This window comes from Arachis hypogaea, chromosome 19 (genome assembly GCF_003086295.3).
Source record: "Arachis hypogaea cultivar Tifrunner chromosome 19, arahy.Tifrunner.gnm2.J5K5, whole genome shotgun sequence".
NCBI lineage: Eukaryota > Viridiplantae > Streptophyta > Magnoliopsida > Fabales > Fabaceae > Arachis > Arachis hypogaea.
Window position 1 is genome coordinate 27331533 of NC_092054.1, and position 15719 is coordinate 27347251.

The 15719-nt window shown below is 32.5% G+C and overlaps 1 protein-coding gene across 2 annotated transcripts; it reads left to right on the plus strand.

Annotated features, from left to right (window-relative positions):
• The first annotated feature begins 14585 nt into the window (after positions 1-14585).
• Positions 14586-15508, plus strand: LOC112779307 (uncharacterized). 2 transcript variants are annotated; one of them, XM_025823553.3, is made up of 2 exons: positions 14586-14728; positions 14828-15508. In XM_025823553.3, the coding sequence occupies exon 2, from the start codon at positions 14849-14851 to the stop codon at positions 15194-15196; it is 348 nt and encodes a 115-aa protein (XP_025679338.1). In that variant the 5' UTR covers positions 14586-14728; positions 14828-14848; the 3' UTR covers positions 15197-15508. The 2 variants fall into 2 exon arrangements, with proteins under 2 accessions (XP_025679338.1, XP_072083724.1); XM_072227623.1 differs by having other exon boundaries at positions 14588-14728; positions 14831-15508.
• Positions 15509-15719: the final 211 nt, after the last annotated feature.

Here is a 15719-nt window from a genome sequence, read left to right on the forward strand (position 1 = left end):
ACATTATACAATAAATTAACTAGTTTTTACAACTCAGAATGCAATAGCAATAAAAAAAAATTTATTTTTCAAATGTTAAATGTACTTGTTCACAATCAACAATGCATGTTTGATTTTAATATTCTCTATCCTGTTGTTTATGTCTCTTTCATAGTGGATCACTCCTACAGACTCAGGACCACAAAAAAGCTCAAGAATTTGATTTTTATGAATAAAAAAAGAACATAACTAACTTACCTCAACTATGTCCCACCACCAATGCCGTCTCAACTTCCGTCAACAATACCGTCAGTAGCATCGTCAGCAATACCGTCAGCAAAACCTCCAACACCACGCAACTTCAACAGCTCGAGAGGGAGAAGACCAATGGGTGCTAGAGTTTGATGGTAATTAATTATTGTGAATGACTAATGGGTTAAAATGAATCCTCTTCTCCTTTTTAGAAGTGAGATGTGTTCATCACAAGGAATACGACGTTGTTTTGGCCACGCTAGCATGGACAAATTAGTTCCCATTCAATTCAAAGTTATTAACTCAAGAGATTGGGCACCTCATTCTCTTAATATCTATGTAGACATTTTCTGTTAGCTTTTAACGTTGCGCTACAAAAAAGTGCCGGAATAGCGACCGAAAAAATTGGTTGGTAATAGCAACCGATTTAGCGACCGATACAGAATTTTCAGGACCAAATCAATATTGGTCGCTAAATTACATTCAGCGGCCGATTTTAGCGACCAATAAATTCGGTCGCTAATAGCAACTGAATTAGCGATCGATAAATTTTAAATACAACCAAAATAAAATCGATCACTAAAATCGGTTGCTATTTTTTATTTAGCGACCGATTTAGCAACCAAAACAGAAATAATGTCTTTGGAACTGTTGGTCACAAAAGCAGTCGCTATTTTTTATTTTAGCAACCGATTTTGCAACTGATAGTGGAATAGGGTGAACAACTGTTTAGTCGCTAATTTAGTCGCTAAATTACTAGTCGCTAAATCGGTTGTTAATTGTTAATTTAGCGACTGATTTTAGTGACTAATATAATCAGTCACTAATAGCCACCGAATTAGTGACCGACTAGTTTTATACAATTAGAATATAAATGGTCGCTAAAATCAGTCGCTATGTTTTAATTTAGCGACCGAATTAGCAACCAAAACAAAGGAAAGAATGTTCTTGGGACTCTTGGTCACAAAATTGGTCGCTATTTTTTAGTTTAGCGATCGATTTTGCAACCGATCCATAGATAAATAGAATAACGTGGTTGGTTTCTAATTCGGTCACTAAAATTGTGGTCACTAAATCGGTTGCTAATTTTAAAATTAGTAAACTAATCAGTCACAAAAGTGGTCGCTAAGTTAAAAAAAAAGATATTATCTAAATTAACCTCACTAACCCTGACTCACCCACACCATTCTCATCTTCTCCGATCAGAAACTGTCATCCGTCTTCTGCGTGCGTTGTCGTCTCCTTCGTTGCCATCTTCTGCGGGTCGCCGTCTCCTGAGGTCTCGTGGGCGTCGTCTTCTCCGATCTCGGCGCCATCTCCTGAGGTCCCCTCACCGTCGCCTCACCTCCCGCCTCCTCCACCCGCTCTGGCCAGGTTCACAAATTCATCCATTACTCTCTCTCTCTCTCTCTCTCTCTCTCTCTCTCTCTCTCTCTCTCTCTCTCTCTCTCTCTCTCTCTCTCTCTCTCTCTCTCTCTCTCTCTCTCTCTCTCTCTGACTTATCAAATTCTTTTTCTAATTATCGCTTTTCGTCGTTTGCATTGTTCTTTATTTATTTGTTTGTAGCCTTCGAATAGAATAAGCAATGTGCTCCATGGAGGCCAGCTCACGGAGGAAGAAGCTCAGGCTCTTTCAAAGTGGTAAATAAAAATGCTCTTCTCTCAAATCAGATCTGTTCTCAGGTTTTTTTGTTCTCTATTTTTTATTTTTTCGTTCTCTGATCTGATTCGTATATGTTGCTTTTTCTGCATCTATCTATTTTTGGAAATAGAAAAAATTAAAAGAAAAGTGAAAACTCGTAGGAGCTAAGCCAGGATTTTTTTTTAAAACAAAAAATGCATTGCTTTTTAGCCTGAATTTCTGTGTGACGAAGATGATGAAGAGATAAATTAATGCCTTGCAAAATGTTTGTTTATTATCTTAAAGCTTTGGTTAAGGGAACCTTGATATTTTTAATAAATTAAACTTATCTTCTTCTTTTTTCTACATACTTTGGTGTTTTCAAGGTTTAGCTATGATAGAACACCGAAAGGTTTTTTAACTCCTTGTGCATATGTGCTGCAGTATATAATTCAGGAACTGCAATCTGATTTGTGTCATGAAAAATGGCGATATTGTCCTAATTTGAGTTATTGTTTTGTCCTAATTTTAATTTCAGTTACAGTTACAGTTTCTTCCATTCGTAACTAGTTTCAGAGTTCAGCCTTAATAACTGCTTTGTCCATTTCCTTCATTTCCCTTTCTTTCAGTTTGCTACTGTGTCGGGTACTTTAAACATGTCTTTTTCTTCATGTTCTTCCTCTTTTGGTTATTTTTATCGATTAATTAATTTCTACAATGCTTATGTCAATGTTAAAGTTGTAATTTTTTTTCATTTTTTTGAAGATCCGGTACCAGCTTTAACGAGAAAACACTCATTATTTGAAATTTCATATGCATTCACTCGTACACTGTATTCGCCTACTAGAAAATGTGTTTTCGATAAGATCACATTTGCTTGATGCCATTGATCATTTTACGAGTTTTAATAAGTTTGATCAATTTGATTAATTTTGAATTATATATTTGTTCATAGGTTTTCTTGTGCCTTATTTTGGTGGAATAATCTAATTGTCGTTTCTATGATGCTTGAAGGAACTATTCAGTGAATTTTTCATCTTGATGTTAATTTGTGCATATTTTTTATTGTAACTAATGTGTTTGATTATAAGTAATGTGTTTGATTTTGCAGACATTTAATGAAAAAAATGGAAAAAGTTTAATAGTGAAAAAGTTGCTTTTCTGGCATATGCACGAATTCAAGAAAAAGCTACACTGATGAACCACTTCCAGAATTCAAGTCTGATGAATGAATATGAGCGGTGCCGCCCAGTCGTCTTCCATTCACAGGATCCTGATGGTAGTGATAAGGTTTCTGGTACCTTCAATTTTATGATTGTATTTCAGGCTGAACATAATATTCTTATGCATCCATTTCATATGTTAGGCGTAGCTGGTGTATTCGGCGGCTCCCTATTCAGTGCAATGCACGGTTCCTTGGTAACTTCTAGTTTAATTAGGGAAACCACAGAAAATGAATCTGCTAATGAAGGTTACAGATTCGGTCAAGAGGAAGAAACCTATAATATTGTCCTAGAATATAACTAGAAATTGTTACAGAAATAATATCTATCGGGTATCTTATCCGTATTCCGCATATCTATCATTGATGCATGGAGGATCATACAAAGATTTATTTGTAAAATAATGTCCTAACTAATGTGTATTTTTAGATCATACAAGTGATTCGACCTTGGAGATAAAATAACATTTACCAGATGTAGAGTTACATGTATATTTATTTATTTTGCCAGGAAGCTTTCAAAAAAAAAAAAAGCTCTAAGTATTTTGGTTGATTGATTTGGACAGGAGGTAACAAAGGATTAAAGAGTTGAATATTTAGGTGGTTTATTAAAATGTTGATATGGTAAATTTAGAATTGACTAATTGATGAAGTAAGCCAACCAAGTTGTATAGAGGATTAATGTATCAGCGTTAAAATGAATTATATTAATTTTATTTTATTTTTTAATCTGATTTTATTTGATTCAAATAATTGTAATTTGTGTAGTATCAATTTGAATTTATTTTTGATGGCCTAAATATAAAAATTTAGTAAAAATGATAATTAAAAAATTAGGATCAGCTATGAAAATTTAGTCATTAAAATGCTTAGTTGTTAACTAGCAATCGATTTAGCGACTGAAATGTTGGTTGCTAAAATACAGGTCCACACTTAGCGATCAAATTAGAGACTGAAATGTTGGTCACAAATTAGCGACTGATTTAGCAATCGAAATAACGGTCGCGAATTGGAGACCGAAACACTGGTCGCAAATTAACGACCGATTTAGCGACTGAAAAGTTGGCGGCTATTTAGTGATCGATTTACTCAGAGATCGATTTTGTTAGCGACTGATACTCTTTAGTGAGGGTTTGGTGGCCTTGTTAACAAATCGGTCGCTAATTTTTAGTGACCGAAGTTGGTCACTATTTTTTAATTAGCGATCATGGTTTTAGTGACCACCCAAATCGGTTGTTAAATCGGTCACTATTCCAATAATTTCTTGTAGTGTTGAACTCGATGGAAAGATTATGTTGTCCCAAAATTTATAAAGATAGAGACCAATTTAAAATTTTTAAATTCTCAAATATTACGTTGTCTCTCAAAATAAAAGTTGGAGATCGAAGTGAATGTTTACACCCAAAGAATTAAGAAGGAAGAGGTTATGGGGTGCTTGTCTTGACCCATACGTTTCAAAACTCAAAAGTCATAGCCATCCTTAATCAATACTCCATCTGTCCATCTTAATCAATACTCCATCTGTCTATCAAGTGTACAATCAGTTTGGTGTATATTGCGTTCACTTTTGGAATCAAAAAATAAGAGAATATATAAATGGAAATTAGAGTGAGTTATACAATCTAGACCTATCCATAACGCGAATGACTTTTTGGAGCATAATTGGGTTGGATTGCAAATGAACGGTTCGGTATAGTCAATTTGTGAATGAATTATATATATTTGAAAAGAATCTAAAAAATGACCTTAACTATTAAATTACAGTTATTCGTGTTTAATTAGTTGACAATATTTTAAAATTTAAAAATAAAAAAGAAACTATTTTGTAAAAAAATAAAAAAATATGACCTTAATTTTAATTATATTTTTTTAAATGTTACCAAAATTTCATAGGTACATAATTATCATAGTTATAGACACTCTAAAATTCAATGAATATATATATATATATATATATATATATATATATATATATATATATATATATATTTAGATAAAAAATAAATAAATAAAATATATAGGTGCACAAATAAAAAATATTTTTTATCATACAAATATATATATTTTTATATATCAGATTAACTGTTATATATATATTTGTGTGCGTTTATATACGTTTATATGCGTAAATAATAAAACTTTTTATAATAGAATAATTAATTTTTTTGTAATAAAATAATCAAACATTTCTTTGTAATATAATCAATTTTTTTATGAATATATATTCTTTTAGCATCATATGTTTATATATTTTTATTTATAATTTACTTATAAACGTGAATTTAGATTAATTATACTATTTATAAAATTTGATTATTAATATAAATATATGATATTTGATAGATATTTTAAATATATTCCAATACAAATAATTAATTGGTGACTAATTTTAAATTTACATATAACATGATTATTTTTTCAATTTTGTTGGGTAACTAACAAGGAATGCAACCAACTAATATTTTTTTTGAATTATTTTTTAAGGAAATGTCAATTTAAATTATCATAAGAAACATACAAAAATCTAATGAAAAAAAATCTAAAAATCTAAAAAAAATCTAAAATCGAATAATAATAAACATTTAAAATTATTTTAAAAATTTCTAATAAATAGAAACATCTGGAATGTAACAAAATGAAACATCCAAAACCTAGTAAACATGAGATATCCAAAATCTTTTTAAAATATTTTTAGAGGAAACGTCAATTCAAATTATCATTTAAATATCCAAAACCTAAATGAAAAAAATTCAATATCCAAAAAAATGTAAAACTAAATAATAAATTTATAATAAACATCCAAAATCATTGTAAAATTATTTTTCAAAATTTATTTTAAAAATCCCTAGTAAAAAGAAACATCCGAAACGTAATAAAAAGAAACATCTAAAACCTAACAAAAACGAGATATTCAAAATCATTTAAAAAATTTCAAAACATAGCAAAACGAAATATAAAAAATTGAGAAAAGAACATTCAAACACTAGAAACATCTAAAACTATTAAAAAAGTCATTCAAAACCTAAAAAAAAGAAACATCCAAAACATAAAAAAAAATCCAAAATTAGTAAAAAGAATCGTCCAAAACCGAAAAGAAGAGTTGCTTTTCTTTCTCATCGTTTCATCACGAGACCTTGGGTGCGGCAACAGCAGCGGACGTGTGGCGGTCTCCTCGGTAGGGGTGATATGCAACCTTCTTCTGCTTTTGACTGAGTGCAGCATCGCACCTTCGCGGTGGATGATCTGCGACGATGGGTGGCTTCAGGTAGATGATTTGTGGTAGTAGGTGGCGTGGAGGATGGATATGTCGGGTCACACGATGGTCAGTCTTAGTCCCTGATTTGCAGCAGCGTCACGGTGTCATGTCCACATCCTTCTTCTGCTTCCAAACAAGTGGGTGTTGCGACTGAGTTGCAACGACGGTGGCAGAAGGTCGGCCGGCAGCACGTGCAGCGGCGCAAGTAGTGTGTCCTCAACAGTTGTGGCTATTGAGAGAGTAAAAGTGATTATTTTCTTAATTGTGAATGAGAAAGAGATTGAAATTAAGGTAATTTTTAGGTGCTATTTGAAATTAATTTTTTTTATAGTTAAATGTAGTTGGCTGTGTTGTAAAATAAATAAATAAATAAATAAGGAAGAGAAAATAAATATAAAATAAAGATATGTAAATAAATAAATCTAGTATTAATGTTTATCATAATTAATATCTCAATATAATATAAGTGATTCATATATATATTACTAATATATGTAGTAACGTTTATATAAAAGAGAGAGAAAATTGTTTATATATTATCGTAGCATGTAAAAAAAAGAGAAGAGTGCTTTGTTATTATTGTGTCTATTGTCAGAGGCTTAAATCTCTATTTATACATGCACTAAGCCTTGCTTTCTCAAAGTTCATTAATCAGAAACTAAAGTCTCTTTCATCGAGAAACTGAGCCGATCAAGTATTAATGGGCATCCAACTCATCTCTCATCCTTATCACAACACTCCTCCTTGGATGACCATTTAAGATTATGCCTTATTAAAACCTTACTAAAGAAAAACCCAATGGAACAAAATTTTAGTGAAGAAAAAAGAGTGTAATATCCTTTATGATGGGAAATGCCTCGTTAAAAACCTTGTCAAGAAAAACCCAATGGGGAGAAAAACATTACCAAGAAAAAAGAGTACAGTCTTCCCCTTTTGCCGACATTATTTTATATCTCGAAATCGGCGCATCCCAATCTGATGTATCAATCTTTCAAAGGAGGATTTTGGAAGTGACTTTGTGAATAAGTCTGCCATATTAACGCTTGAGCGGATCTGTTGGACATCAATTATTCCTTGGTTTTGAAGATCATGAGTGAAGAAGAATTTGGGAGAAATATGCTTTGTTCTATCACCTTTGATGTATCCACCCTTAAGTTGAGCAATGCATGCTGTGTTATCTTCAAGTAGAACAGTTGGAGCTATATTATGATCAATTAGTCCACATGATGACATAATATATTGGATTAAACTCCTGATTTAAAAACACTCGCGACTAGCTTCATGTATCGCTAGTATTTCTGCATGATTAGAGGATATTGCTGCAATCGTCTGTTTCGTAGACTTCCATGATATAGCTGTACCACCATATGTGAACAGGTATCCTGTTTGAGATCTCCCTTTGTGTGGATCAAACAAGTATCCAGCATCTGCATAGCCAACTAATTGTGACTTTGATTCATATGGATAAAGCAAACCCATATCAACTGTTCCATGAATATATCCAAAAATTTGTTTGATTCCATTCCAATGTCTTCTGGTTAGAGATGAACTATATCTTGCTAGTAAATTCACCGCAAATGATATGTCAAGTCGAGTATTATTAACAAGGTACATTAATGCTCCAATGGCATTGAGATATGGTACTTTAGGACTAAGGATATCTTCATTTTCTTCTTTAGGATGGAATTGATCATTTTCCACATTTAGAGACCTTACAATCATTGGGGTACTTAATGGATGTGGCTTATCCATATAAAATCCATTCAAGATCTTTTCTGTGTATGTTGTTTGATGAATAAAGATCCCATTTTTTGTATGCTCGATTTGCATACTGAGACAAATTTTAGTCTTTCCAAGATTTTTCATCTCAAACTCTTCTTTTATAGCTTTTATAATTGTTGGAATCTATTCAGGGGTTCCAATGATATTTAAATCATCAACATACACAGCAATTATAATGAATCTAGATGCAGATTTTCTTATGAAAACACATGGGCAGATATCATCATTCTTAAATCCATTTTTGGCCAGATACTCAGTAAGACAATTATACCACATTCGTCTAGATTACTTTAGATCATATAAAGATCATTGCAATTTGGTTGAGTATAACCCTTGTGAACATTCATTGGATGATCTAGATATCTTTAATCCTTCAGGAACTTTCATATAGATATCACGATCTAATGATCCGTATAAGTAGGTTGTTACCACATCTATTAAATGCATATGTAGTTTATGGTATGCGGATAAACTGACCAAATAATGCAATATTATTGCATGCACTACAGGAAAATATATTTCTTCATAATTTATACCAGGCCTTTGTGAAAAACCTTGTGCCACAAGTCAAGCTTTGTAGCATACAACTTCAGTTTTCTGATTTTGTTTTCTCATAAATACCCATCTGTATCAACAAGTTTTACATCTTCTGGTGTACGGACTATAGGCCCAAAGACTTCACGTTTTGCAAGTGAGTCTAACTTAGCCTTCATAGCTTCTTTCCATTTTGGCCAATCATTCCTTTGTCGACATTCTTCGACTATTCTTGGCTCAAGATCCTTACTTTCATGCATGATATTTAATGCCACATTATATGTAAATATTTCATTGACAATTGTCTTATTTCGATCCCATTTTTCTCTTGTAAAGACATAATTTATCGAGATCTCATCATTTTCACAATTTTCAGGTACCTAAACGTCTTCTAGCGTCAAAACTATATCAGAATTTTGGACAATTGCAGGTGTCTTTACTATGTCTTTATCTTTTTCAATAAGAATAGTATTTACCTCTTTTCTTTTTTGAGAATTTTTGTCTTTGGAACCGACAGGCCTACTAGTGAGGAATTTATAACCCATAAACTAATCGGCAAGTGCACCGGGTCGTACCAAGTAGTACCTCAAGTGAATGAGGGTCGATCCCACGAGGATTGATGGACTAAGCCACAATGATTGCGTGATTTACTTAGTTAGACAGACAGAAAATAGTATTTGGGTCTCAATTGCATTAAAACAGTAAATTTAGAAATCAAAAAGTAACCAGTAAATGGAATGTGAAATATACAGAAGAAAACAGTTAAGGTTTCAGAGATATTTATTTTTCGGATTAACTTTTCCTACCAACTTTTTTAATCATGCAAGATTCAATTCATGACAAACTATATGTGACTAAACCCTAGTTCCTTAGACCTTTTTAGTCTCCTCTAACCTTCATCAACCGCCAATTCTTTGGTCACTTGATTCCAATTAGAGGGTTAAGTTTAATTCTAGTTTATATACCACAGAAATCCTAATTAGTCAAATATAAGAGAATTATATGTCACGTATCCCGTTAAATCCAGATAATTAGAAATTTAGGAGAAATTACTTTCAAGCTGTTGTTCAAGCAAAGAGCTTTTCCAAGTTTTACAAGAAATCAATTAGAACAAGGGTCATACTTCCGTTTCACCCAGATTCATAAGATAAAGAATGAAAACAATTCTTGAAATTGAAATCAATACATGAATTAAAATAGAACAGTAATAGTATTAATTTATAGAATAATAGTATTAATTTATAGAATAAACAGAGCTCCTAACCTTAACAGTGGAGGTTTAGTTGCTCATGGTTCGAGAGAAAACAAGGATTCTATAAAACTATAAAGTACGGAATGAGGTAAGAGAGAATAGCGAAGAGCCCGAAGGGCTGATTCTTTTCCCTTTTTATATCTAATCCTAATTAATGTAAAATATATTTTCTAAAACTAAATAATATCTCTTCCTATTTGTAAATAAAATAAATTTTTAATCAAAATTAATAAAATCTTCGTTGCCATCATCATTATAGACGCGGGGACCACTCCTTTCTCTTGAGCTGGCGCCTAACTTGGATAATCCCAAGTTAGGCGCTGCATTGGCAGCTTGATTATGTGCATTCCTTCATCCTGGTGCCTAACTTAGGAAATCCTAAGTTAGGTGCCACCATGGCCGTGTGTCATTTATAGAAAGTGTAGACTATTATATATCGTTGGAAAGCTCTGAAAGTTAGATTTTCAATACCACTAGAACCGCGTCAATTGGATCTTTGTAACTCAAGTTATTCCCATTGAAGTGCAAGGAGGTCAGAGTTGACAGCATCATTCACTTTCTTCTCTTTTTCTGCGAAAACTCCATTAAATCCAACCAAATGCTACTTGAAATAAACAGAATTGCACACAACTCAAAGTAGCATCCATAGTAGCTAAAATATATTTAAATCTTGATTAAACTTAACAATTCGAATGCAAATTCACTAGGAAAAGATAGAAAAGATGCTCACGCATCACAACATCAAACTTGAATTCTTACTTGTCCTCAAGCAACCAAAATTAATATAGGCTCAGGATGTGAATTTGCATGAGAAGTGAGTGTTCAATTAAGCTCCTGTGTCTTCTTAGAGTGGAGTTTATATACTGCAATTCTGAATAGTTTTGGCATCTCACTATCCTTCGAATCAAAGGAATGTCACTGTCATTTGGAATTAGATTCCGGATGATATTATGAATTCCCTGGCCTTTATACTTTGGCTTAATCCTTGAACACAGTAAATTTTATTTCATTCTCTTTTCTTTGATGCTTTTCACCTTGAGCCTAGCCGTGACTTTAAATGTTTTGTCTCAAGTTGCACTTGACACAAAAACACCACAAACACTTGACTGGGAAACTCTCTTTTGGTTCTAATTTTTCTTTCAGTTGCTCCCAGACAGTGGTGCTCAAAGCCTTTGGAATACTCTGTTAAATGCACTTGATCTCGACTCTTAGTGCTCTGTCTCAAGGATTACTTGGCACATTTACACCACAAACATATGACTAGGGAAATAACTCTTTGAGCTTTTAATCATGTCTGACCTCCCTAGTCATTGATGCTCATAGCCTTGGACCTTGCTTTTATTCTTCTTTTGTTGTTTCTTTTGCTTCGAGGATTAAGCTTTTATTTTCTTCAGAGAATTCATAATAGTTCTCTAAATTCTTGTTCCTCATACATCAACATCCTTTGATTCAAATTGAAATATGCACTGTTCATATCATGCATTCAGAATCTTAGATAATATCATCACATTTGCTATTCTTTGCAAATGTATAATCTTTTAAACTTCTAATTCACATTGCCCTGATCGAGAATCTAAATGCATCAAGGATGATGTATTCCAATTAAGTTCCTTTCAAGAAGCTTGTTCTCTCCCCCTAATGTTAAAAATTTTGATTCATCAAAATGACAGTCTGCAAATCGAGCTTTAAACACATTTCCAGTTTGTATTTCAAGATACCTTACTATAGATGGAGAATTATATCCAACATATATCCCCAATTTATTTGGGGTCCTATTTTGGTACGAGAAGGTGGTGTAATGAAAACATATATCGCACACCCAAATATTCTTAAATGGAAAATATTTGGCTGCTGGCCAAAAGCTAATTGCATAAGAAAGAACTGATGGTAACTTGTTGACCTCAAACGAATAAGTGCTGCGATAGGTAAAATAGCATGCCCCAAGTCAAGATTGGGAGATTTGTTCTCATAAGTAAGGGTCTAGCAATTAATTGGAGGCATTTAATAAGTGATTCTGCTAACCTATTTTGTGTGTGAACATGAGCTACTGGATGTTCAACGCTTATTCCGTTAGCCATACAATAAGCATTAAAGGATTGGGAAGTAAATTCACCAGCATTATCAAGACGAATTATTTTGATTGGATTTTTTGGAAAATGTGCTTTTAATCGAATAATTTGAGCAAGTAATCTCGCAAACGTCAGGTTGCGAGAAGACAATAAGCACACATGTGACCATTTCGAAGATGCGTCTATTAAGATCATAAAATATCTAAAAGATCCACATGATGGATGAATAGGTCCACATATATCGCTTGAATCCTTTCCAAGAATTCAGAGGACTCAAACCTAATCTTTACTGGTGATGGCCTTAAAATTAGCTTTCCTTGAGAACATGCAGCACAACAGAATTCACTAGATTTAAAAATCTTCTGGTTCTTTAGTGAATGTCCATAGGAGTTTTCAATAATTCTCCACATCATGGTTGTTCTCGGATGACCCAATCGATCATGCCAAATTATAAATTCATTTGGGCTAGTAAACTTCGGGTTTACACTGGCATGTGATTCAATTATACTAATTTTAGTATAATATAACTCAAACAAAAGTGAGGGTAACTTTTCTAATATAATCTTTTTATTTCAATCATGAGTGTGATATAGAAGTACTCATAATTTTCCCCATTCATTGTTTCAATATGATATCCATTTCGAGGAATATCTTTAAAACTTAACAAGTTTCTTAGAGACTTAGTAAATAATAGTGCATTATTTACTATGAATTTTGTTCCTCTGGAAAATAAAATTATAGTTCTTTCGGAACCTTCTATCACATTGTTTGAGACAATAATAGTATTAACATATTCTTCTTTTGGCACAAGATGAGTAAAATATATATTACTTTTGAGAATGGTATGCGAACCTGCACTATCCGCAAGGCAAACTTCTTCATTATATATCATTATCATTTTCTTCAAAGACAAATAATAATAATAAAATGAGTAAAAATATATGCACAGTAAAATTATTTTCTTGATTGTTTTTTTAAAAAGTATTGTACATAATATCATATACTAAAAATTTTATTATTATTATTTTAGAACTTAGCACATTTAGTAATTTTAAAATTCATAAACATAAATATTTTATTAAACATTATTTATATACATCATACTTGAAATTCAAAATAAAACTTAACAAGAAGTTTCTTATATTATTTATTTATATGAGTACTTAACAAACCCATATATTAAACTATTCCATCATTGATCAAATGGCTAATATTTTCTTCAGAATCCTCAAAGAAATCAGATACTTTATAATGAGTAGTGTAATTTTCAGTAACATATTTTGAAACAAAATTCGTCTCATTTCCTTTATCATCCTTTTTCAAAGATGCTTGATAAAGATCGACTAGGTGCCTTGGGATACGACAGGTACGCGACCAATGGCCCTTTCCACCACAACGAAAACATTTATCCTCTGTTGATTTATTTTGTTCATTATTTCTTTCTTGATCCCACTTCTGGTGAGATCCTTTCTTGTGAATATAATTTTTCTTCATTCCATAATTTTTTTTATTACCAAAACTTTGCCATTTACCTCTTATACGGTAATGATTTACCGTATTTACTTCAGGAAATAGGGCGGCGCCAGTTGGACGCGCTTCATGATTTTTTAAAAGCAACTCATTGTTACGTTCAGCAACAAGAAGGCAAGAAATTAGCTTAGAATATTTTTTAAATTCTTTTTCTCGATACTGTTGCTATAGGAGCACATTCGAGACATGGAAGGTCGAAAAATTTTTTTTAACATGTCATTATCAGTTATCTTTTTCCCACATAATTTCATTCGTGATGTAAATCTTTTCCACAGATATATCATGGTATCTCCAAGATTTATTAAATCAAGATAGATTTAGCATCTAGACATCTAGTATCTATGATAAGTAGTTATTTTTAGATATATCAAAAGCATTAAATCTAAGATGAGAGAGTTCTGACATAATGAAAATTTATTACCCGAGTCTTCTTAAATTTTGATTAGAGTCTCGTACTTATAACGTATTGTAAAATAAATAAATAAATAAATAAATAAAAATAAAAAATATAAATAAATAAATATAATATTAATATTCACTACAATTAATATCTCAATATAATAGAAATAATTCATATATATATATTACTAATATATGTAGTAACGTACATATAAAAAAGAGAAAAAAAAAAGTATTTATATATTATCGTAACATGTAAAAAAAGAAAATAGTGCTTTATTATTATTGTATCTATTGTTAGAAATTTAAATTTTTATTTATACACATACTAAGTCTTATTTTTTTTTAAAGTTCATTAATCAAAAACTAAATTTTTTTATTGAAAAATTAACCCGTCCAAATATTAACGAGCAATCTCTCATCCTTATGTGCTACTAGTTGGTCTGTTTTTTTTTTTTTCCCTTATTTTTTAATCCATAATTGAGTAAAAGAAAGGAATTAAATTATGAGAGAAGAGGAGGAAAGAGGGGGGGGGGGGGTAGGGGAAAGGGGGAATTGTGGTCAAATATATGAAGAACACAAAAGGCACGTGACCCTCCGTCTAAAAGAACAACGGCTTATCAGGCTGTCCACGTGTTAAAGTGCTTCAAATAATAATGCAAGTGGCAAGTGGCAACAGGCAACAGGCAACAGACACCCCAAGTCATTGAGGGAAGAAGGTAAAGAAGAAAAAAAAGGAGCACACCAACGAATGAGTTGTCTAATTAGACTTTACCTTCAACAGTTGCAAGCTAAATCGGAACGCATAACAAACAAAGCAAACACAAAACCAGGTGCGTTGAATTTCTACTGTTGCACTTGCACACTACACACACCACGTTCTTTCTTTTCTAATATATATATATATATGTATCTTTTTCGTTTGTTCATAGTAGCGAGATCGAATAATAATCATGGAGGGTGTGAGTGTGAAGAATCCACTGTTCAGAAGTGAGTCATCCATTGGATACAACTACTACTACCCGGAGCAGAGCTACACCATGATTGAGAAGAGACAGGTGTTCCTGAGAAGCTACCAGTTCTGCCGAAAGAAGAGTCTAGTGGATAGAATCAAAGGCTCTTTGTTCAGAGTCAAGAAAGTCGTTTGGTTACGGTTAAGGTCTGCTCGGAGGTTGAGGCTGCTCATCTTCTCTAGGCTCAAACGCGCTTTCTATTATCGCCGGAGCCGCTTTTCCCGCCTCTTCAACGCCGCCCACTGCCACCACCATAACGCAACTCAAACTTCCTCGTGTCTCTGGTAAACGTCTACATGGAACTCACATGGTTAAGTGGATTTAGCCACCATCATAACTCATAAGATTCAAACACTACCTGTTTCTCAATTATTCACCTTTTTTTTTTCAATTTATTTATTAGTAGAGACGTAACCTCATACGTTATAATGTTTAATAACTGCTCCCTGTTCTTGTCTTTTTCCCTGTTGGCGTTAGCAATAGAAATTGATGTGTGTAATTGTGTAGAACTAAATTGGTCCTCGTTGTTGTTGCCATGTAGCTTAGGAAAATGTATACAAATACAAGACTACTACTAATATTAAATTACTTAGTTTAATATTTCCAGATTAGTTTAATTTCCTTCCAAATGTTAGTGAAACGAGATTAGCAAGGCAGGAACATGGAAAGCAAACAAAAAGGGGTCAAATTGTGAAGCAGGAATTCATGCGCAATATGAGAGATTAGAAACAAACTTAGAATCCCAAGGTGTGTAGGATGGTAACTATACATAGTAACTAAATTTGTTAGGTGTACGAGTTACGAAGAAGCA